The sequence below is a fragment of the Mycteria americana genome, chromosome 13, assembly GCF_035582795.1.
Source record: "Mycteria americana isolate JAX WOST 10 ecotype Jacksonville Zoo and Gardens chromosome 13, USCA_MyAme_1.0, whole genome shotgun sequence".
Taxonomy (NCBI): domain Eukaryota; kingdom Metazoa; phylum Chordata; class Aves; order Ciconiiformes; family Ciconiidae; genus Mycteria; species Mycteria americana.
Window position 1 is genome coordinate 9230741 of NC_134377.1, and position 24573 is coordinate 9255313.

Here is a 24573-nt window from a genome sequence, read left to right on the forward strand (position 1 = left end):
CAGGGAGGACCCCGACTGCCTTTTCCCCCAGCCCAGCACTCCTCAGGCTCTCACCTTTCCCAGGGAGGGACAACGTGGAGGTGACACAAAACAGCTTCCGAGGAGTTCACAATCTCCTTGCTTGCAATTTTGGTTCTGGATGTTTAAGAAAAATACCCCCACTTTTCTAATGGCCACCTAGAAGATCTTGTACAGCTGACAAATTCTTTTGATTTTCTTCCAGGCTCATTCAGTTTTTAGGCTAACAGAACAATTTGCACGTGATGGGTTTTTTAGTACATCTGTTTTAATCTGGGAAGGAGTGAAGCGGCAATGTTAGAGGCTTTATACAATCAGATGAGAAGGCTTGCTTTTCAATGGGCAGGAGAGAGACGTGTCATGGGCAGAACTGGAAACAACGGGTGAACTGTGATAAGCCAAACTATAAATTCATCTGCACATGTTTATAAAATATTTATCTTCTCTCCCTTGCAGTTCATTTCCAAAATATTTTTAAGAGTCAGCTCATGATTTTCTTAAACAAATCCTTCTCCACCCACACATCACAGTCTCAAATAAGCGTATCTTTATATGGATACCAGACTTTCCTCACCGAAGGACAAAAACCCAAAGTTTAATTAAAATAAATAAATACAATACATAACCAGAGGCTTCAAAATAATTCATGCCTACACCAGTTCTAGTACCCGAGTGCTCCGTTTTAACTACACAAAGCAGCAACTTTGGTTATAAACCACAGTTGTGTTAAAGCTGCTCTGTTTCCAGATGAAGGCGCAATTTCTTCAGCCCAATAGAGCAAGCGCAGTGACTTCTATTTGGGGGATGAGTCGCATTGCACATTCCTCAGTTTTTTATTCATAAGACTCCTATCAGTCTTGATGACTTAATCAGGAATTGAGGTTTGTGACCGAACGTCAGAGAATTAAAGACCTGTGTCAGCTGTGATGGAATCATTACAATTTATGAAAGACAATACTTGAAAACATCTGCTGAAATTCAAGTGGTTTACCATAGCGCATTGCAGTTACAGTGCCTTCTAAGGGAGCACAGAGTGCATAATAACCCTAAGTGTTACAACAGGCTACAAAACCAGAAAGCATTTTTATTTTACAGATAGTTACGACAGAGGCTTGCAGTCCCTCAAATTGCATTCAAGGTCTAAAGGAAAAGACCCTACAATAGCCTAAGGCACTAAGCCACACAGATGAGCCCTCGGCCTGCTAGAGAGTCTGAGAGATTTGCAGCTAATTCTGTGAGCTAAAATCCCAGTTGTCCACAGGGAACATAAGAACAGTTTTATTTTTATAACTGTACTGTGATGCAGGCAGGGCTAAAGCACAACATACAGAGTATCTGACTTCATGAAGGAGTAAATACTTTTAAACGGGCAGGGAAAAGTTTTGTCTTCTTGATACTGTCAGCTTAGCAAAGCAAGCAGGAAATTATTTATTCACATAAATTCTATTCTTTTCCTTAATTCTTTTTAGGTGAATGCCTTTAAATCTGAAACTACTTCCTTCTTTACTAGAATCAGGCTATATCAAAGAGTGAAAAGGGAAAGAAAAAAAAAATATCTTATGTTGGAATAGAACGTTTAAGCACTAAACTACAACTAGCAGTAATATTTATAACACAGCCAGTCACTTGTTAAAAAATTACTAACAACAAAGCTTACAATCGTAAAACTTATTCTAACCTCCAAGAAACAGAAAGAAAGGCCAAAATATTCACACAGAAATCATAAATTAGAAGAATTTGCCTTGCTGTTCACCTGTATCTTTGTCACTCACACACCCCAGAAAGCCAGAGCCCATCTCTGGTCCTAACCTGGCCCTAGCCTGACACACGGCTACCCGGCTGACTCCTGCTGTGCAAGTCACTTTCTGAACATCTCAGCAAAAGGCAGCCAAAAAAATCCAACTACACAGTAGCAGGGATAGCTTTGCAGATCATAACATGTTCTCCAGTACATGAGACATATAATGCTACTGACCTCAGAGAAAAATATACTTTAAGAAATCTGTCAGTCTTCAAAGATCTTCTCAGTTTGAAGGTTTTAAACCATGACACCTCCACAGTCTCAAAGACCATCACATTAAAATGCAGACTTTGTTATCCTCTATTCTGGAACAGCCCAAATAAATAAGGGGGCAGTTCCAAACTGTGATATTTCTATTATTCATGGGGAGAGAAACCATCTTTTCAGGTTGTAGAACACATGATTTTTTTTTTTTTTTAAAGTACATAGAGACATTGTAGCCCAATTCTTCCTCAAACTCCAACATGTAAACCACCAGTAGTATGATACATTCACAGTCACTAATTCACCACAGTCCAATGAATTCACAGTCATTAATCCCCCACAATCTTCGACGGTGGCAAAGTCTGGAAGCTACTGCTGTAAGTACAGAACCCCTTTCCTTTGCACCAGGAACATCACCTCTTTGAATGCTGTAATGCTTTACCAGCCTTGTAATACTTACAGCACTGAAGATTTTCTTTGTAAAAGACATACAATTTCAACCACCAACCCCATATCATCAATTGTACATTGCAATGGTTTGGTTTCAAAGAAGTCCTACATAACGTTTCTAAAAATAACCTCATTGGAAGTAGGTTCCTTCCCTAGAATATAATCACAAAGAAATGACTTCTCCACAAGTACAATTATACTATTGCACCTTGCTTCCATTTAGAATTGTGTTCATCCATAGGAATCTAGTTCATTAGCTGTCCCAGAAAATTTCATTCAAGTAGTTGTTTATTATCATAGGCAGATGGGAAATAATGCAACAAATGCATATTAATTTAAGTTGGTTTGTCAAGTATCAAAGATTACAGGACAGTTCATTACGCTACTTTAGTAGTGAAAGTGAATGAAAGTGAATCTTTTATTCTACAATAAAGTAGCAACTTGGCACTTTGAGCGCTACAGTCTCATTAGAAAGACAACGATATCTTGAGTGACCAGTGGTATGTACTGTAGCATATTTATTCATCACTATGCCACAAGAAAAAGCAAGTAACTTCACAACTAAACAGACTAGAAACTGTTCAAACAAATAGCAGCAGTTTTGTTTCCTTCTAATCCTCTTTCAAAGGTGTACTAAGCAAAACACCGATTGCATTCAAATTCAGAGGAAATATGTCACTTCGCTGTGATTCTCCTGTGGATCTATCTTGACCTCTCGCACCCCTCAAACTCAAACACAACTACAACACGTCTCTCCACCAGAGGGAAGTATTGAAACGTACTGATGAGAGTGGCGACTGCACAGCAGAAGTCTTTGTATTTTCTCCAAATGAAAACAAAGATATGAACCTTGGTGCCAGAAGAAATGGTTCCGTTTTACATAATCTTCTGAGGTATCTACGTGAGGCTTTGGAAAACATGGAAGTACGGCGAGTTTTGCACCTCCTGAATGCATGTATAAATCACTTCTCTGCACTTGCTCACTCACAATTTACATGCACGAAGGCCAGACTGCCCTTTTTGCTACCATGGCACTGCAGAACAACAAATACACCACGATTAGGCTTTTCAAAGCAATACAAAGGAGTAAAGCACTTGGATCCTACTGAATTCCAGTGGATGCTCTCATGTGAGTTTTCTCTGTTAGTGGGGCTGACAGCCTTCCTTCCCTGTCTCAGGCTACACTTGATGAAGTCAAAGGTTTCTTCCAAGTAATCTCACACTTAATGACCAAGTTGGAGAATAACAGTCATATTTATCCGAATACACTACCTGAATAGTTCGATTATCCCAGCCCTATTTCTGACAGCACTTTTCTCCCATATATTCTACCTTGTCGATGACATCTTTACATATTTGCACTGTAAACTGATGGCATGTAACAACTTTTAGGGATTGAATGAGAATTGCCAATTCTGTAAATAACCCAAACTCCCCCCAAGATGAACATTCAACCTGACGTCCACGCTAAGAATGGGAAAGACAAGGGGCTATCAGCCCTTGGATACCTTCCATGAAGTTTTAAGACTAGAACTGGAACAATATGAGCCTGTTTCCAAAACTCCTATTAGGAAACTTGTTTACAAAATCCCTATAGGCTTGGGTGTTTTCTTTTTCTTCGCTAGAAGGAAAAAAAAAAAACCCTCAGTTCCTTTCCTTTTTTTATCTTTTTGTCCATTCTCTATTAAAGGGCTGCAAATAGAAGTATGAGTAATTACAAAAACAAGATCTCTGCAGAGGGCGATACATTCAGTCACCACATGAGTGTGCTAGCAGACTAAGACAACAGAGGAGATTTGACCTTGGGACAGTTAGCATGGTAACAGCTTTCAGTCACCCCTTTTCTATACAAGTGGAAGAGTTTTGAAAAGATGTGGGACATCCAGATTTTCAAAAACTGCAAAGATGTATGTGTAGAGTTATAAAAGAGTGCACTCTGAAGTGACTACAGTATTATTCCAGTGTATCAAATCTGTTTCTATGCACAAGGTTTAACAAAAAAGCCACAGCATTTGCAGTGGTTCAAAACAAGTTCTTCCAGTAAGGAAGGATTTCAGTGGCAGCAGCAACGTCTCCCTTAAAATTGTAGAGTTCTGTGCTGTTGATGTGGTTTTCAAATCCTTCATTTTCCACAGAAAAACTTGATATTTAATTTATTATGTAACTTTTGGAAGATCCAGATCTTTGCTTTGCATTTCAGAACAACATCTGGACATAGGATGCTATTTCCCAACATAAAGTTCATCTGTGGACTAAAGTCAGGTCATCCTTCTGCAACTTAGAAGACTATCACCCAAAAACTTTAAGTGGGAATTTACCCCAAAAGTATCCATATTAGAGACAAATCAGACTACCAAAAATGTCAGCTGTGATTCTTCACATAAGCAGTCATCTGTGTGTTGCCTACAGAAAGAAAATTAAACCTGTCAGGCTGTGGCATGGTTCTGTTTGCCTGCGCAATTTTCCAGGAAAGATTTTCTGGAATCTAACTAATTTTCATTATCTAAGCCAAGATTCTTCGCTTAGAAAGAAAAATGAACAAGCTGCATAGTTCATGTTTTGTGTTTGAAGATTTGACATAGACCAGTGTGGTAGAATCCCAGGGAGAAGCGTTCTCTGCCAGTTAAACTCCACAGAAAGTGCATCTGCTCCTTCGGCTAGGAAGACACATACTTTCTTTCACAGCTACTTGCAAAAAGGAAAACAGTGCTGAATGGAATAAGCCAGGCTGCTTCTCCCTTATCTCTCCCCTAGCCCCTGCCCAAGAACCGCCTCCAAAATAACATACCGTCCCATTATCTGTCCTTCTGTCCTTATAAAAACTGTGGCGGCTTCTCTGAGTAGAAACCAATGAAAAGTCTGTTCCGTCTGTTTTGTCTGAACTCTGCTTGGTCCACTCTTTCCTAGAAGCCTGTCAAAATAAAGTTATGTATGTTGTTACATATACATGCATACACATACATATGTATATAAAATGCCCTTTCGAAAAAAGAAAAAAAAAAAAAAAAACACACAGAGAAACTTCAAAGCTGAAAATGCAAAATGGAAAAACATTATAGCTACCAACATCCAACTAGCTATGCGTTAATGCATTAACGTGTCACCATGTTAAGGGAATCACCTGCATTTCACCAAAGGCAATATCAGTAGTGAAGTTTCACATACAGCTGGGGGCCATTCACTCAGTAAAAAAAAAAAAAAAAAATTGCTTCCTTCAGGAAAAAAAACCAAAAAGAGCTCCAAAAAGATCACTGCAGACAACTTATAAAATAAACCCAAACTACTTCTTTTCAAATAATTATAAAATTGCAGAGTTAACAATTTAACATGTTAGGTTCATAGCATTAATAAAATAATACACACATTTTAAAGCTTTTTCAAGCTCTCCATGGAAACATCAATAAATATTTATACACTTGAAACAAAAATCTAGTCATCTAGTACAATACAAATTCCCCAAGAAAATACAACCCAAAAGGAAATGAACTCTATTGAGAAGTATGTATCTGCTCACTTGCTGCAAAAGTCACAGCTAACACTGAAAAGCAGTGGAGAGACATAATAAAAGCTCCTCCTCACTGTCAATTTTAGTTACAGGAAACAGAAACACTTAGATACCATTTGGTGATACCTTTTTATCCTCGTGGAAGAACAATTCTGACTGAGATGACATCTTGTGTTTCCACCCATTATCCGCACTTTCCAACGGGAAGCTTTGCCTGGATCGGTATAGATCCTTTCTTCCCCTTACTTCTTGCGTAAGCGGTAGATCGACTTTTCCTTGGCAGCTCTTTTCTGAATAGGATCGTCTTAAATCTGGGGGTGCACTTCCTAAACCAGATGTATAGTTCTTCCAATCAGTTTTACTTTTCACATTGGAAGAGTCGTTCTCCCACGTCATCTTATTTGCATTGTCTTTGTTCCTCGTTATAGAGCTCCTTGCTACATTTTTGCTCCAATCACCTTCTGAAGACACCTCCAAGAACTGTTCTTTTGTGACCAACTTCTTCTGCAAGAGGCCATCATCTGCCTTTATGGACAACTTGGAAGCGAAATTAACTTCCAACCTTTGGTCTGTACCAAAGGCATTTATAGGCTGTACCTTATCAATTACAAATTTTGAACTTTGATTCCTGGAAGTTAAGTTCACTTCTTCATCCTCATCAACGAGGAAAGTTTTCTTCCTAGTGAACTCCACAGGTGAACTTACAAACTTATCTGAAAAAAAGCTGCTAGGATTTCCCCAGTAAGGAGGGCTGAACTTTCTGTCTTTGGACTTTTGTTTATCAAATTCAGGGCTACACGATTCCAGTTTCTCTTTGCTTTTTTCATTTAGAATTAATTTTTCTGGCCTGTGGTACTCTTCTGCACAGTTATCTTGTTTGTTATTAAGAGAATAATGATCTGATCCCTTCCACTCTTTCCAGCTGTAGGAAGAAGTCATCCTCTCTGACACATTTCTTTTGTTCTTTGGTTTCTCCCTACCAAATGAACTGTGACAGTCAGAGGGCTTGTCTTGAACATTACCGGCCTTCACTGATTCTTCTTTATATTCTGCCATAAGTGCATCAATATCAAGAATTTGGGATCTGTAACCATCCTCAGCCTTCCTTCCAGATAAATCATAATTATTTTCACTCCTTTTCTGGGGGCCTAGTTCACTGTCTTTATGTAACTGTGCAAAATGCAGGGGGGATCTGGGTTCATGGTAAGAGGAGACTTTTGTTCTGCTACTTTTGAGATCAGTTTGAGCTGTATTTTCCAGATCCTGTTTTAAGAGGAAAGCATCAACATCTATAATTTTCTCTTTAGAATGATCCGGACCTCCTTCATGATACTGTTGGTTATCTTTCCTAGATACATGAAAATTACCAAATGCAATGTTTTTGGAAAAAATATCATCTTTGTCGTCTTCTTTGACCCAATCCTTGTTAATATGCACTTCCTGTGAGTCTTCTCTACAATTTGTACTCATCATATTTTTATTTGGCTGCTGCAATAAAGGTCTGGACCTTCTAGGAAAAATACGGTCCAGATTAATTGTTGCTCCCTCATTTGAGCTAGAAATTGTATCAGTTTCATTTGCACTAGGAGTACCAACAAAGCTTTTCTCTTTCTTGTTACCAGGAATCTGATAAGTGACTGCAAAATAAGTTGCCTTTGGCTCAAAGGCAGAACTCTGATTTTTCAAATAATCATCAGGACTGCCAAGAACAGTTTGTTTTGCCTCATTGCCTTCCACCCCTTCTTTGCCTTTTTTGCTTCTCTTTTTAACTGAACCTTCATCCAATTGCAATGAATCTGTCCGACTCAGCCTTTTGATATTGTCAGGAGTGAGCCAGGTGACTTCTTCTGTCTTGATAAAATCCTGAGGCAAGGTCCTCCTCCTCCACCTTTCAGAAATCTTCAAGTCAGAAACACTACTTCTGGTTCTCCTGACTTTTTCTTCTGGATCTATTACTCTGGTTTTTTCACTGTTTTCATGAGCTGTACTATCTAAGCTAAAGTCTTGTTCTTTGCAATTTAAGTCTAGATTTCTCCTTAAACCTAAGGCCCTAGGTTCCTCTTCATTAATGGTTAGGACTTTTATATCAGGATGGTGGCTACTGGCAGATTTACAAAATTGTCCACCTGAAAGGACTGAAGACGACTGGGCCCCATGTTTATTTACACTTGTTGAAATAACTTCATGATCAAAGTTGGTTCTGAATTCATAGCTGTCTGTCCCACCTGGTCTAAAACTCCTTTTCTCAGAAAAGCATTTCATCATATTAGACCTCTCTGTTTTATCCACGGAAGAGACTTCATTCTTATCATTTTTAATTTCAGAATGTAGTTTGTTTACTTTTTCATTCATTCCCACACATTTACTTTTGTTTGTAGAATAAGGTATTTTCTCAGCTATTAATATCGGATCAGTTTCAGTTTTATCAGAGTCTTTTTTCTGTTCAGGTAAAGTGCATTCACTGGAGAAAAAATCATTAGGCTCTCTCAACACAGACTTGCTTGTAAAAACCTTTGTGTCTCTAGCTTCTGAAATAATGTTATCTTCTTTCAAGTAGGGAGTTTTGCTATTTGCCCTAGTCAACTGACCAGTGTGTAAAACATCCTCATCATTTTTATTCTCTTTCACAGATGATTTTCTAGTTCTGAGTGTCATGGCCTTTTTTTCAGGAGCCATTGCAATGGCTTCACTAAGAGCTCTTTCACCACATGTCTGAAAGATTTCGTATCTCGGCTCTATTCTTTGGTAAATTAGAGACTCTTCTGCATTTTTAGGAGTGGGTTTTTCACTTTTCTCAACCAAAGACTTTTCTAAGAGAATTCCTGGAGTAATTTTCTTGTCTTCACTTGAACAAGCTGGTTTTCCACTTTTTTCTACATCTGCTCTATGTTTTGACGAATCAGATTGCTTGTGATACTCCTTCTTTATACTAGTGGTTTCCTCCACTTCTCCCATCCATGATCGTCTGTTGTGCCCCAAAGTCACCATGTCATGCTTTGCCTCAAGCTCATTATTCATTTTCAGTGCAGAATCAGTTCCAGGATGATCAGCAGCAACGTTATGCCTCTGAACATTATGGTCAAACATGGTGGCTCGGACAGTTTTAATGTAGGTCTTTTCTATAAGTGTGGTTGGTTTTAACTTTTTTTCCAAGTTGCTTGTGAATGAGACAGAATTTTCATTTTGCTGAGAAAAATGCTGACCATCTCCAAGGAAGCTTCCTTTCCTCTCTATCTGATCAGATTTATTTGTTATTTTTAAAATCTGCCGGGGTTTCCAGGTGTTCCCAGTAGCATGTTCTTCAGTGAAATCTGTGCCATGGGCAAGCTTGATCTCCTTACTCTGGAACAAGAAAATCCAACAGTTAAGATATTTTATTTAAAAGACGTGTAACAAAGTTTATTTTAAAACTTACTTGCACCTACTCTGTGCAACAGGCTGTGCAAGTTTAACACATCCATGTTCTCTGAACACAAAATCTACTGAGACCAAGGTAATCTAAGCAAACGTGTACCTCCAGCTCCTGAATCTTGATTATAACAGAATTATCTCATAGCTTGATTTTTACTTTTAATACAAAAGAGGAGAAATGTATGAAGTGTTCATACATGACGTGCACGACACCGAGTTCCTGAGCTCAGATTTCACAAGAGATTTTAATCTACAGTGAATTTATATCTACATCATACTCCAGAGAAGGCAACACATGCAAAAATAGTACAAAACTTTAGAAGGTTCATAACCCCAGCTACCACAGAAACACTTATGAACATTTATGTTGTAAGCCCTACAGAAATTCAAGTTCAAAAGCAAAGCATAGAACAGCACCACAGGGATGTAGGCACCTTCAGAGGAACTCTAAACTCCTGGGAGACACCGAATATACTGTATTTTGTCAAAACTGTCTTTTCAAATATAGCTGTTCACCAACTAAATAGATACGTGGTCAGTAACTGCAAGGAACATGAAGATCTCAGTCAATATCACAGCTGGAGCTGCTCAGCTAAGAAGAATGTTAAGGCTGAGCTGAAGTAAAAAGAGAAAGTGGGAATTAGTATTTATTGCCAATTCTTTACTATTATCTACTTGCAGGAAATACAGCTAGCATCCTGAAAGCTGTTATTTTTAATAACATTCGTTGAAAAAGTACAGCATGCAAATAATAAACAGAATCAAAGAATACTCCCCGGTCCTACAAGAGTTCAATCTTTTTTTCAAGTTTTAAAATTTAAAACTTGGAACTGACTTAAAAATCTCTTAAAAAAAGCTGAAGAATGTCAGAAAACTAACACTAAAGATGTTTATAAATAGAGATTTTTAAATCTGATCTATATTATTCTAGGAATCTAAAGGAATTTTTTTAATCCTACTTTATTGTCAGATTCTGAAAACAGCACTTCCATTAATGAACACTTTTCTTTTTAAAACAAATTGATCTTCTTTAAAATGATATTAAGCTACAGAAACTTTCTACCTAGCTGCTAGTTTCCTTACCATATCTAAGATTATTTAGATATGGTAGATAAGAGAGTTAAGACTCCTATCTTAAACCTAGACAGGAAAAAAGCACAGCCATGACAACTCACAAGAAATACCCTTAAAACTACATTAAATCTCCAATACTAAGAAGTGTCAGCAGAGAAGTTGTGTTTTCCAACACCAAAGTGTTGCTTAGAAACAAAGACAGCCTAACAGCTTTTACAGCAAATCAGAACTTTCTGTATTGTCAAAACTTCCAAGTTAAATGTTATTTAGGAGATTGATGTGACGCATACAGCATGTATTTAATAAGGAGCTGTGAGTTAGATGGAGACATGCACAACACTAATGCTATGCTTAGAGAAAATAAAGGATAATCGCTGCACAAAAGCACAACAGCCATACTCGATTCACTATGGGTTTTCACGCATTAAAAGTCCCTTTAAAATAATACATAAAATACTTTTCACTCTATACCACTGCATGCATTTAACAGCATGCGTATTTAACTTTTAAATACTCAACAGACATGATACTTCCATACTGTATCAGCGTGTCCTAAAGATAGACTTACACAAGTAAACCTAATAGGATTATGTCACTCTTAATACTCTCAATACGCATTTTAAAGTCATTGATTGATAGAGACACACGGGACACAGGACAGTGCTCTCTGCCTTCTAAATGCAAGCCTAGACAGAGACCACATCAGCTGATGCTGTTTTCTTACTTTTTGATTTTCTTGCATCTCATTGACAGAGTCGTTTCTAGTTTCAGCAGGCATCTCAGGCTTTGCTTCACTGCTTGATGTCGGACTTGAAAACCTAAGACAAAAGACTTCTGTTACTTCTTTTAGTCCAGTTAGTTAGCAGGTACGCTTCCTACCAAAGCAGACTGGTAGAAATTATCCAATAAATTATATTTTTCAAAGGAGAAACATTACTGTTTCATAGTAACTAACTGTATTTGGTGGTTTAATTGTATCTAGACCAAAGGATTGTTGTTTCCTGAAAAATGGTTAATTATGCCGCTTATTGCATAGTGTAAGATTGAGAGATACACAGTGAAGCATACTGAAAGAGATACTAATAGTCTCACGCCTATTGTAATGTAAAGAATACATTTTATCTTGTAAGAATGTAAATGTAAGAATACATTTTGTAAGAATGTAAGAATACATAAATGTAAGAATACATTTTATCTTGGACTAAATCTCTTTTTACTGGACAAGATTTTTGTTTTGTTTTGGTATGTAAAAATTAGCAGATCTCCTGTTACTGTAACAACACTGCTCATTGCCACAGCTTAGGCAGAATAGACATCATAGGTCTTTAGGCTTTAATATGACAGCGAAATAAGACTCCTGTCTGGCTGAAAACCTGATACTCTATACCGCTGTCAAAGACACGGTAACCATTCTTTTGCTTTCTCACAAATATATAAGCTTGCAGTCTACAATGCTCACCACAAGATTTCAAAATGCATGAAGTTTTAATAATAGATATGCAGTTACAGTAACATGCAAAGGCCACAATATTGACAGCATTTATTTTCTTTTGCAGGTGTTGTCAGGGTATATTTCATTAAATTTTCTTTTTTGGGGGTAGGAAAAGGTGGGAAAGGGGCTCAAGAATAATAGCATAAAGAATAACTACATTTAGTGGAACCAAAATGATCAGTTATTTTACTGTACTGAGAGAGCAAGTTTTACCGAATGAGATGAAGTTAAGAGGATTAAATAGAATTTCTCTGCAACTTACATCTTTGTTAAGTCCGCAGAAAGTGGTCGTGATTGAAGTGACCTGCGTAGATTTCCTGGCTTAACATCAGTGTTTTCTGTTGTCAGTTCTTTGATTCTCTGTTGGATGTTCACACATCTGTTTTCCCTCTCAGCAGGTGACTGGAGAAGCTCTGTATCCATTGAGGTACTGGGATTTTCTGAAGTAAACAAACTAATGTGTTTTTTAACACTACCTCTTACAATATTATTCTCTTTTTCTGAGGAAGCTGCAGGGCTTTCACAGCCTAGAAACATACATGTTTCCTTCTCATCCGGTCTTTCCCCCCCCTTATTAGTTCTGCTTTCACTAGTGGTTTCATGGCTTCTTTCAGAATGGTGCAAGTTAGTCATTATTTCTGGTTTTGCGTCTATCTGTTCACTTTTACATTTAAGCTTCGTTTCCCACATGTATTTTCCATTACTTAGGATGCCAATCTCCTGACTACTGCATTTCAAATTTGTCTTAGAACTGCCTTTACTAAATTCAGTTTCTTCAGTTTTTGGCCCCATTTCAGACTGACTGTGATAGCCTACGTCAGCAAAAGAAATTATCGATACATTCTCCTTGCTTTCATGAGATGAACACGTCTTCTTGCAAGAAGAAAGATCTTTATGTTCAAACTTAGCTGTCAGGTCCATGGACAAAGGCCTTGGTTTTCTAACCCAGGATTTCTCTGTAGGAGATTTTTCCTCAGAAGCTTCCACGGTGCGATGCTTTTGATCTCGTAATGATTCCAGAAAAATAGCAGATACTGGTCTATGTTTTGGCCTTTGCTGCACATCAGTAGAGAAGTCAACTTTACTGTTGATATTATTTGCATCGTCATTGTTTTTCTCCCCTGGATGAGCTTCATGCGCATCTTTTTTTTCACCAGTTTTGAGGGAGTTCCAAGAGACTGGTCTAAGACTGGAGGAAAGCGACATCTGCCTATGAAGAGACCCTTCAGGTTTTCTGGATGTTTCAGATGGCTGAGATGGTTTCTCCAGCTTCACGCTGCACTGAAGCTCTTCTGTTTGCATAGTACTAAATACTCTGCGGTCATCAGCAGCGCTTTTTTCTTGGGCCAGGCTTACCTTTGATTGCTCTGTGCCTGCTGTCTCAAAAAGAATGACAGTATTTGCACTGGGACCAGCGTAGAAAGTCATGTTTGTGACTACTTCGCTGCCAGCCTTGTTTTCATTTTCAATTACTTTCTGATCTACTAACGGAGGGACATTTCCACTTAATACCTTAACAGATGATGTGTCTTCAGTGGCCTTTCTAATAAGACTACTTGATCTGAAAGCCGGAATAGGTGGTTTTACATTTGCAAAAGTATCTGAAGATTTCTCTTTAGAAAAAGGCTTTGGGAAAAGTCTTGGCCTTGATCCTAGCGATGGCATTGCTGCAGATCTCAAAGTGCTCCCAAACTTGTTCTTCTCTTCAGGAGTTAGTGATGCTGAAGCCTCCTTCGTCTTGTTACTTGCATCTGAAAGCACACTTACATACACACGCTGTGATTTATCCTCATTTCTTATTTCATTTAAGTCAGGTACTGTCGTCAAAGACGCCAAAGTAGAATTTATTTCTACTCTTGTTGCCATAGTTGTAATTACACATTCAACAAAATTGAAAAAATCCAACAAGGAAAAAGAATCTGCAAAAAAAGAAAGAAAATGCAGCTATTGATGTAGAGTCAGCATGAACCTCAAATAACATCATTCTAATTTAAATTCATGAGGTAGCTAAACTCAGATTAAGGTGCCTTTCAGATATGCTGTTTACAGAATGTATCACATAATGAAAGACATACTGTTCCTCCTCCTCCTCTGAAAAAACAGCAAGAAACACCATTATTCATTGATTAGGCCTAACAACCAAAGAATACATCACAAAACCTGCAAGAGCATCTGCACAGCACTGAGTTCCCATTAGTTGAGTAAGTTTCAAGGGCTGAGATACTTAAAAATAAAGAAATTAATTTCTTTTTTGAAGCAGACATCTCAATGTTGACATACAAACATCAACTCCTTTTTACAATATAAATAGCTGGCCAGATGCATTGAGCATGTACTTTCAAACTAACAAAAATATCAAGATTGGTGTGACTGAAAGTGTTATTGTTATCTATTAGCTAAGGCCTACAATTAAACAATGGAAATAAATGCATATTCTACAAACCTCCAAAAGCTTTGCTACCACTTACCATAATTTGCATTTTCTGCTGCAACCAATCCATACAACCCGATTCACTTCTCATAGCGAAAAGAAGATCCTGGTCACCAAGATCACATTAAGAACAGGGGAAAGCGATCGCTTCAGCAACACTGATCAGAGCCCTCCTGCAAATAAAGAGCGAGCATTCAGATTCAAGTATGGCCCATACCCAGATCTACACAGGTAATACCACATGAGACAAAAATCCCGAGCATTTTAAGGAAGAAAAGCTGGCTCCCATTTTGAAGTATAAAGCCACCCGATTCAACTGTATAAAGTAAAAGAATGTTTATTTTTCAGACAGTTTAAAGAATCAACAAGAAATTATCACCTAAAGCCTGAAAGGTGTAATTGAAAGGTGAAGGGTAAATAACTCAGTCTGCACAATAGACAGACCAAATTTGAACATAGTTAAAACCACATTTCAATGAGTACTGTTTGCAAATTCAAGTGCTGTCAATCACTGGTTAAACACAGAGCTCTGTATTACTGTAATCTCAATTACTGTAATTTACTTTCTATTGTAAATCTCCTTTCTGTGACAACAGTATGTGAAGTGCTACCTGAGAAACTGACCTTCAAACGGCTGATTTTCAATCAAAATATTATTTTACCATGACAAAGCAGTTTTTCCAATCTCTCTCCAACAAAGGCAGGAGATTAGCTTTGGCTTTAATTATATTCTTACTGCAGAGATGAGGGAAAACCAGTAGTAATTAGAATTTCAGCAGCAAGAAGTAACCTGAATTTTTCCCTAATAAAAAGTGTATTTAAACTTTGTAACAGATGCAGGTGGTTATATAGGGTTAGATGCATGATTTTTTTTTTCCCCTTTAAAAGCTGTCATAATCTTAATTTTTTAGGAAATTCATACTGTATTTCATAGTCTTTCACTCAGGGGCTCAATTTGGTGTTGCCACCCTCTTGTCTACTCTTGGGCAGCCTTTGAAGGGGCAGTCTTTGGACTCCTCTCGCCTGATCTGTTTTGGTGTGTATTTACCCTACAAATATGCCTATTTGTAGATTCTGTGGAATATGGAGCCCCTGCATGTGAATACTAAAAAAAAAAAAAAAAAAAAAAACCAAACACATAGAATATTGCCTTCCTGAGTCTGCAGTCTGGAAAAACGGTTATTTCACCTTCAGCTTCCCTTGAACAGACTAACAGCACACTGGCACCATAAATTGCAGAGATTTGTTTTTGTCCCTTGCATTTATGCCTTCCTCTCTCAGGCAGGCTAATGAACTCTGTTCACCTTGCCCGTTCCCTTTCGTCTTTCAACCCACTTGAAATTCTGTCTCAACTACTTACATGCCATGCTAGTCCCCTTCAAGTCCACGACCTCTCTTTCCAAAATAGTCACTAACCCAATCAGCTTATCAGAATCAATCTGTCCCTTCCACAATCTCACAGATCTTAGTGAAATCTTCCTCTGTCTCCCACTCCTTATTCTAAGAAACACCATCAAAATCCGCTTAAAATGCTCTCACATTCCAAGGATGCAAAGGTTTTGTGAAGAGCAGTTATACTCTAAAAGTAGAATAGTAACACTTGCTGAAAAAAAGGCAATGCTAACAGGAAATACCGCAAAGCAAAAAATTAAGCTGTAAAACCAGCATCTGTCTTGCAGTACCTGAGAACAGGTTTGCTCATATCATTCTGTAGTTCTTTTTCTTTGGAAAAGAAGAAGCGGGCACAGAGCTTCTTAAATGGAATAAAACTTGATCCTCAACGGAACGCAAGGCAGTGAGTATACAATGCGGGACATAATCCTTTCTAACAGCATACAACTCATTTCTCCAGCCAACATTCCTAAACCACAATTTACCCATTCTGATAATATTTGTTCCTTCGTTTTATTACACTATACTTCAGCTTTACAGGATCCCATTTTTTTTCTACATGGCCTAGCAAAGTCAGTTTTCAGGTTTTAAATTCCTACTACTTAGATACCCTACAACAGGTATGTGGCCCAAAACAGACAAGTATTCAAAAAAGGAGAACAAAGGGGGGGGGGGGGGGGGTGGTAGCAGGGGGAATCAGCCAATTTTGGAAATCACAAAGCTCCTGGAACTTCAAAAAGCTGCACATTTGATAAAGAGGAATCATGTTATCAATGCCATATATAATATACACTAGACACTGTGTCTCGGTTTTGAAATACACATCTTGGTTTTGATAAACGTGCTTCTCTAGTACTGTCTAGTCAAGTCGGCAATGTACAAAATTTGGGGCAATTTAAAAAAATCAACTGTAAACTAAGTTGCATGAGAATTTTGGATGCTATTAATATTCAGTGTTACTAGTGTAATGGTACGATTACAATTGTAAATCCCTCATCGTCAGCTACAATATGTTATTCCCTTCCCCTGACCCGCGGCTGCTCAGGCACAGTCGGCCAAGTTGCACGTGCTACCGTGGCCGCCGAGCCGGCTGTGCTGCCCCACGCTGCCACTCTGTCCTCCACATGTCCCCACTCCATTCAGCAAAGCACCCAAGCCACGTTGTCACCTTTTCTGGGCACTGTTTCTCTTCGTGCTCCCTAAGCTTCGGTCACGCTCCCTTCAGCTGTTCTGGGTTGCATTCTGCGTGCACAAATGAAAGTATAAATGGCACTGAAATCTCTTTAAATTCTTCCTGCTTTTAATGAAAAGAATGGTGGATGAAGGCCTGGCTCTTCCCCCTCTGCTCCTCTTCCTCAGCTTCAAAACAACTGCAACTGTGATTTTTCCTGGGCCAAGCTGAACCCCTACAGGGTGTTACAGAGATGCACACACAAACACTGCTCCAGGCTCAAACTGAGTCTTAAATTCTTAATGTCTTGAGGTGTTGTTTGGATTTTTAATTAAACAACCTATCTTTACAAAGATTATTAACGTTGCTCATTAGAAATCAAAATCGATTATTCACTTCACACAGTGTTATTTTTGCAAAAATCATACGGGAAGGGCTTTACCCAAAACACATCCTTTATATTTAGCGTTTGCCTGCCCTGCCTTGCCCACCGGTGGCACACAGGACTATTATTTACATCAGTGGTAATTCCTTTAAGCCTATTAGGACAACAGGAGCAGCAGCCTGCAGATAATTTTTCCACCATGAATCACGTGATTATTGTCAACTTCCTTGCTCATAAATAAGAATGTTTTAAATGACACAAAGTAAAATAATCTATAATCTGTCCCTGAACCTCACAGCAGATAAACAAGTCCATCTGTCTTTTGTAAGGACGGAAAGCATAAAAATTCCACAGAGAAAATCTCTCTGCTATTAAAAAAATAAATAAATTTTTAAAATCCAGTTTATAAAATTGAAAACAACGAGAAAGCATGGCTCCAACAGTGAATATCCGTGTCTGTTTATACTAAGAATACACCAGCAGAAAACTACCAAATAAACACAAGGTTTTCCTTCTTTAGACACAACTTTACCAGCAAATCTGCTACCAGTATAAAAAACTTACTCCCTTAGTGTGTAAATACAGAAGAGATTTGTATAACTACACGTACTAGCAGCTTCTGAAAACACAGCTTTGCCAATGGCTAGAGATTGGTCTGTCCTGCAGGTTTTCACTGGTAGAGCAAGCCACACGAGCTACTGAAAGCAAATGCAGCGACCATACATGCCGCACAGACACAAAACAACACAAGATTTATTTCATTCCTTCTACAGAAGGCTTCCCCACTGTCTTAAATATTTCCGTCTTTAAAAAAAACGTTTTTTCTTTTTCTGTTTTCTCCTTCCTCTCCTCACTGACCATATATTGGCATCAGTCTACAGCAATTCGTCATTTAACCTAAGCTATCCTCCTGCTGCTGCTTCCTGCAACACTTGGAGAGCTGCTGATAGGATCTGCTCTGCTAATTCTTACTTAATCCAATCACTCCATGTGCAGGTATGAAAAAAAGAGTAACTTCACCTTGTGTGTGAATACTATCAAGAACATAAGGCTTACTATAGCGCAGTCAAAATAACATGAAGAGAAAAAAAAACCCTCTTCTGAAACTTTTATAACTAAGTAGATCATGCAGCTAATTCAGTCAAAAAAGGCTTTTTCTATTCTTGGATTTAAGCCCGATTCATGTTATTAGTACCGTCATTCACTGAAATGGGATCCATCAGTTGTATTTAAGAGGACATACAGGGTCTCTCAAAGAGAAAGATTAATAAAAATACTGTGACACTGGCTCTAATTTTTAAAAACATTCCTGGACAAATTTATTCACAAAGCAAGAACAAGCAATAAAATGCATTTAAATTATCTTTTCCCAGGTTCACAGTGAGAAGTTCAGTAGAACAAGGCGCTTGTTCTGCTTCTCAATAATCAGAATTAACAGGTTGAGAACTAAAAATACATATTGCATATCTCACCAGACAGATATCTTGTGACCTGCAAAGCCCCACAGATCTTTAATACTAATATTCCAAAGCACTGCAAAATTTAAAATAGTCTTTCTCCGCTCCCCATCTGCAAGCCTATTTGAAGCCTCTATTTTTTTTTCTTTTTTAAAAAAGGACAAAGTACTGTTCTTTCGGATATTATAGTCCAGTGCCATCACAAGGATGAAATACTCCGCTCTGACATTTTCTCCCACTGCAGAGAAAGATTAGCGTTTCGTTAAATAAAGTGCCCATCCTATAAATAGCAGCATTTACAAGCACTTGTAAATCTCTAATTGCTATTGCCAGTACAATTGCATAACTATCATCACTTGTTAGAGCTTCACTGAGATCTAGACATGCACTAAAGGACAGAAATATTTTCAAGTATCCTTTTGATCGTGCTGGCATCTCAGTACTAGAGTGAAAACTTTACACCTTATATTTTAATACCCATTCTTTTAATAATTTAAATATTCTAACCCATGTTACAAGGTAAGATAGTTGAAAGGGTAACAAATTATAAAGCACTACAAGCAAGTAGCTTCAGCAATTCAAACTGGCCCCACACAGGCAATAACATCCATAGCAAACCAAGAATTGGATGTTAAATACGCTGGCGTGTCCACGTAATGGACAACATAAATCTAAGACGACATTCTTGATGTGGCAGGACAATCAATTGACTGAGACAATCATTCAGGAAAACACATTAATTTATGTTAAAATAGGATTCAACAGCAAAACGCAACTGTCCATAACCGAGATGGAAACACATTGTGACAGCTGTGGGGCAGAGGGAGTCATCCTCCAAATTTCCTTGAATTTGCAAGACAAAGATCAGTCCAGAGGGAATGACTTGTGAAAAACAATATATGTAATTGCCTGCTTCCGCAGCTGTCAGTCCTATAGAGTTTTCATAACAATGTATGTGTCACGTATAAAAAGTAACCAAACAGGATTAATCTACAAAAATCACAGTCACCACTAGCGAGCAGTAACGTCCCTGGCCCCTGTCTGTCTGGCAGCGTGGCTGCACTCTGTTCAGAAAGAAAAGGTTATTTCTAGGAAACAGTTTCAGAATTTCACCCTTTAAAAATGTCCAGTTTGATTCTGGATTATCAGCCTGCTTGTTCTGTTGCTCTTCCCCCACGCAGAGCTAATGGACATGGCGCCCACCACCCCTCCCGTCCAACAAAACGCTCTTCTCCTCTGTAGCGTTGAATGGTTTTAAAGGAAGAATCTGTGATTCTTCCCAGCAAAGAGAGATCCCTCCAAACATCAACCGTGACCACACTTTCCCCTGCATGGCCACCACATTTATTATCAATCCTCAACCATTTTCAGGGTTTTCAGCTCTGAAAAGATCTTAAAAAAAAGCTGCACTGGGGGTTTTGGGGCAATTACCACCGTTCTACAGACAATTAAGGGCAACTACTTCTCTGTCAAGATAAACTTTGTTAAAACCAGACTCTTGGCTAGGGTTTTTCCTCATTGTACATCATTGCCAGCGTGTTCTCCTCAAGAGACAGGTCCACCAAGAGCACACAGGCTGAAGGAGCACATTAGGCATTTCCTCTGGCCTGTACAACTACCTCATTACATCTCATTCTTCCATAATTTCATTCTCCACAACCCTCTCATTGACAGTTTCAGAGTAAACTATTTTCCCTTCCAAGTTTCACAAAGGGTCTAATTTGTTTTGAAAGTTTCACGAGACCTAACTAGAACAAACCCTAACCAAAGGAAAAACACTTAGAAATGTGGGTGAATCATCATTTTTTTGGTACCAGATGCTGTGCATCCTCACCCTCCTGAGTGAGTCATCTGTTATTTCCAGCTAGCATTCTGCATGAGGGATTCCACCTGGCTCATTTGTGGGTGTGTATTTTCAGGAAGTCCAATTCTTTCAGCCATTGAAATAGAGAACAAAAGCAAGACCTTGATTTCTGCCAACGGAGGATGACATTCAGCAGGAACAACACAAATTACTGGATAAGGCTGAAGTCAGGCTAAGAGCACGTTTGTGCAGAAGGTCGGTATTCCCAGCAGGCCTCAGAAAGCACTGCTTTGTTTGCTTATGTCATCAAACATTTGCTTTTGTGGTCAGCTTCAGCTCCTGTTAATATTCTTTTAGGTTTCATCCTCATAAATGTATTTCACCCACAAACAAGGCCTGCAAATAACTTCTCCCCATTATATGCAGTTTAGTGTGAAAAAAGACATTCCAGAAAGAATTGCACTGCATGCCAGATGAAATATTAATGATCAGGTTTGGCTACAAGCAAGAAAAACTGACTATGGAACTGAAAAAAGAAAAAGAAGTCAAACCAAGACTCTTACAGGAAGATGTTCAGTTGTTTCAGGCAGAACTCTATTCTGTGTGCAGTTCCCAAAGGTCAACAGGGTTACATCCCCACCACAACGGAGGGTGGATACTTTAATTTGCAACCTGGCAAATTTCTCCTCAAACCTTTTCAGAATCATTATAAAACTTCCTCCTGGTTAATCTATAGGAACTACATGCATGGTCTTCTTGTTGCAGGAAGCTTAACTTGATTTTTTAACTGTATTTAAAATAAATTTTGATTAGAATAAGGGGGTTTTTTGCACAGACTCTAAAGGAACAGGGTTAAATCCCTGGCTATGTCTTTTTCGTACACTTACGCTGTACATCACGAATATGATGAAATTAATCACATACTAATTCATTTATACCTCCTTTGAGTGTATAGTCTCCATGACCTTGCTTTAGAAGAGGTGAAATCTGGTTCATTATTGTTTCAGAAATACATCAAGTAGCTACTGATCCCTCTGACCTCAAGCAGGCGGCACTTTCAACCATCCCTTTCTAGCTGAAGCCCACAGAGGCGAGGTACAGCTGCATTTTCTCTAGAGGCTCCAGCTTTGAGTGTGAATGCTCTCATTTGGCAGGCACACCATGGACACGACTGAAGGAGAGTAAGGAGATGGATGAGCCAGCTGTCTGCAGCACAGATAGAAATACAGGACTGAAAAAAAAAAAAAAACCTTTGGCATTCTTCCATTTAATACTCCCCTACAGAATACCATATTCAATACCATGCTTCAACAGTAAAAGGAGCTTAGAGACCACCCACACCTGAAAATATTTACTGTAATTGCACATACTTCTTGTTCTCTTGGCAGTAAGGGAAGATAAAGGACAACTGTCTTCAATCTCAGAGCTGACAGGACACAGATACTACCACTGGATTTTCTGTTTTGCTCACCATGTTTGCTCCCTTCAGATTTACCAGCCGCTGCAAATGCTTTATAAGCAGCAACAATATTATTGGGACAGTTTCCTCCCAAAACACTGGTGAAAACTACACGGACGCTGACATTGAAACTATTTACTTCACTGAGCAAATGCAAAGTTAAAATACCCTTCAGAAAATCCCTGCAGTAAAACACCTTGCTAAACTTGCCAGCCAGCATGGAAACAAGCAAAGCTAATGAGAACTGCAAAGGTGCAATGCTCCCACTACTCAGGAGAGATGGGCCTGCTTCTGACCCGAAGTGGCACGCAAGTCAAAGTATCGAGTGAAACAGATCTGTGGGCTTTAGCTTATTAAAAAAAAGATCCACCTACTTGTTACAAAAATAGGCAAGTGCCTTCACAGAACTACTGCTTGCAAGCAAAGGCTATGAAGCCTTCAGAAATAAACCTGACACATCACCCTCTGCACCCAGGAAGGAATCAGAGGGAACGGGTCATTTCATATAAACTGAGCTTCTGAAGGTCACAACATTACAGAAATAGAGTGATGTGAGAAGACATTTCCTGCTTGCCCTTATGCGTGGCAGGTGCTTTTGTGCCAGAAGGGATTGTAAGAAAGGACAAAGCCCATAATCCTCTGATCTTCCTCTTCAAATTCTAACAGGATTTCCAGCACTGGAAAATGCATTTGTGGCCTGGCCCAGTAAACCACCCCCAGAAAGCATAACCAGCTCACGTTGTCCTGTGATCGACTTGGAATCTCCATACTAATTTATAAATGCTATGTCTTTTACATATTTGTCTGATTGCTGAAAAAGAGATTACAGTACTACCATATGGAGAAAAGAACAAAGTAGTTTCATCAAGACTTTAAGAAAACCTGAGGCTATTGGCCTTGGAGCACTACCTTCGACACGCTAGCAGATCACATCAACAGTTTAAACATCTGAAGAAAATATTGAACCCATAAAATGGAGGACAAAGGAAACAGAGTGATAGGATAGAAGACCAAAAATAATCGTGACAGATTAAAAACTTTTTATATATATATATATGTATATGTATATATATGCATCTTCTCCAAGACAGAACACCTGGGCAAAGCTAAACTGCACAGTTTCCATAAGGAAGACAGCTTTCCTCCTGTTTTAATCCTCAGGATTTTTTCTCACCATGAAGGTTCAAAGCCAGCTGTCTCAGGCCACTATAGAGCTACTGCCAACAATTATTAAAGAGCAAAAACTAACTGACCCTGGGAAAACGTCTCTTGTATTAGTTTTACACCTGTACTGATCTTGAAGGATAGATGCCGAGCTGCACAATCACTCGCTAAAAGACTCATTCACAAAAAGCACGTGCCACCTACAGGCGAAATACTTAAAACAAAGATGCTGCAATAGATTATGCTGCTTCTAAGCGTTCACCTAGCCAAAAAGAAACTTGTCGTTGACTATTCTTGTTACAAATGTTTATGTTCTGCTTCAGCTCTTACAGCTATACCATTTGATGTCTTCACTAGCTTATTTTCCACTTTTTTTCTTAAAAATAACACACTAAAAAGCTCTGTGTTCAACAGCTTTGGATTTTGCTGCTAACAACACATTTTCTTTCAATACAGACAGCCAGTATTGTCTAGCAGCAATTTCTCCATTCAGTCCACCATTCTACCTTTCAAATATTTGCGTTAGTCATAACAGAAGCATGTAGCCCAGCTTGGTCAACAAGCAACTATACTCAAGCCCAAAATACTTGTCCCAAGCAGTACTGTAGAAATGAACTGCAGCATAATGGGAGAAAGACACTCTGAAACGGCCCCGCTCTAAACAGGGGGTTGGACCAGATGATTCCCAGAACAGATTATTCTGGTCCGTGAACAAATGAACAATTTCTAAGCCTGCTCCTCTGAGTTGTAGCAACCTTTGTCTTAAAGATCCAGCTTGCCACAAAGCTCCACCACGGCGGTACCTAGCTGAAGTAGACAATAATGATATCTCACTGTTACCGTTGGAAATGACAAACACTATGACAACAGAATGACAGAGTTAGCATTAATAAACAACACAACTTGATCTTACTTCCCGCCATTCACATGCCAAGGCAGGCAGGTGGTCCCCCAGAGCAGCTTTTAAAGGCACTGCCAGGAGGGACGCCGAGTGCCGACACTAGAACAATGCCTTGCACCAAGCTTTGCTTCTCCAAGCTTCAGCTCAGAATCACCACAGAATGGAACTAAGTGCGCTGGGTAGAAACATTTTTAAAAAAGCCATAGGCACTATCTAGCAAATTTTGACTAACGACATTCCTAACAGCTGACAATAACAACACTGGCAGCGCATGTAACACTGAATTGCCTGGAAAGGGGGAAGCACCTCCGTCCTGAGCCCCGGGGTCTGCAAGCACAGGGCTGACTGGCACTGCCAAGACAAACCCCAGCTTCACTGACAAGCTTCCTTCTGTGTGCCAGCAGAAGCAGATCCTGACACGTCTCTCTCGGACAGAGATGTTTTTATGACTGAC

General features: G+C 38.8%; 1 protein-coding gene across 1 annotated transcript in view; it reads right to left on the bottom strand.

Annotated features, from left to right (window-relative positions):
* The window catches only part of KIAA1671 (KIAA1671 ortholog), an 88319-nt gene that overhangs the window by 50682 nt on the left and 13064 nt on the right, over window positions 1-24573 (bottom strand). Inside the window, exons 2-6 of the mRNA XM_075516594.1 lie at window positions 14424-14559; window positions 12218-13874; window positions 11188-11281; window positions 6105-9320; window positions 5262-5384 (exon numbers count right to left, since the gene is read on the bottom strand). Of these exons, the coding sequence (XP_075372709.1) occupies window positions 5262-5384; window positions 6105-9320; window positions 11188-11281; window positions 12218-13821 (5037 nt within the window). The 5' untranslated portion in view covers window positions 13822-13874; window positions 14424-14559. The remainder of the gene's footprint in view (window positions 1-5261; window positions 5385-6104; window positions 9321-11187; window positions 11282-12217; window positions 13875-14423; window positions 14560-24573) is intronic.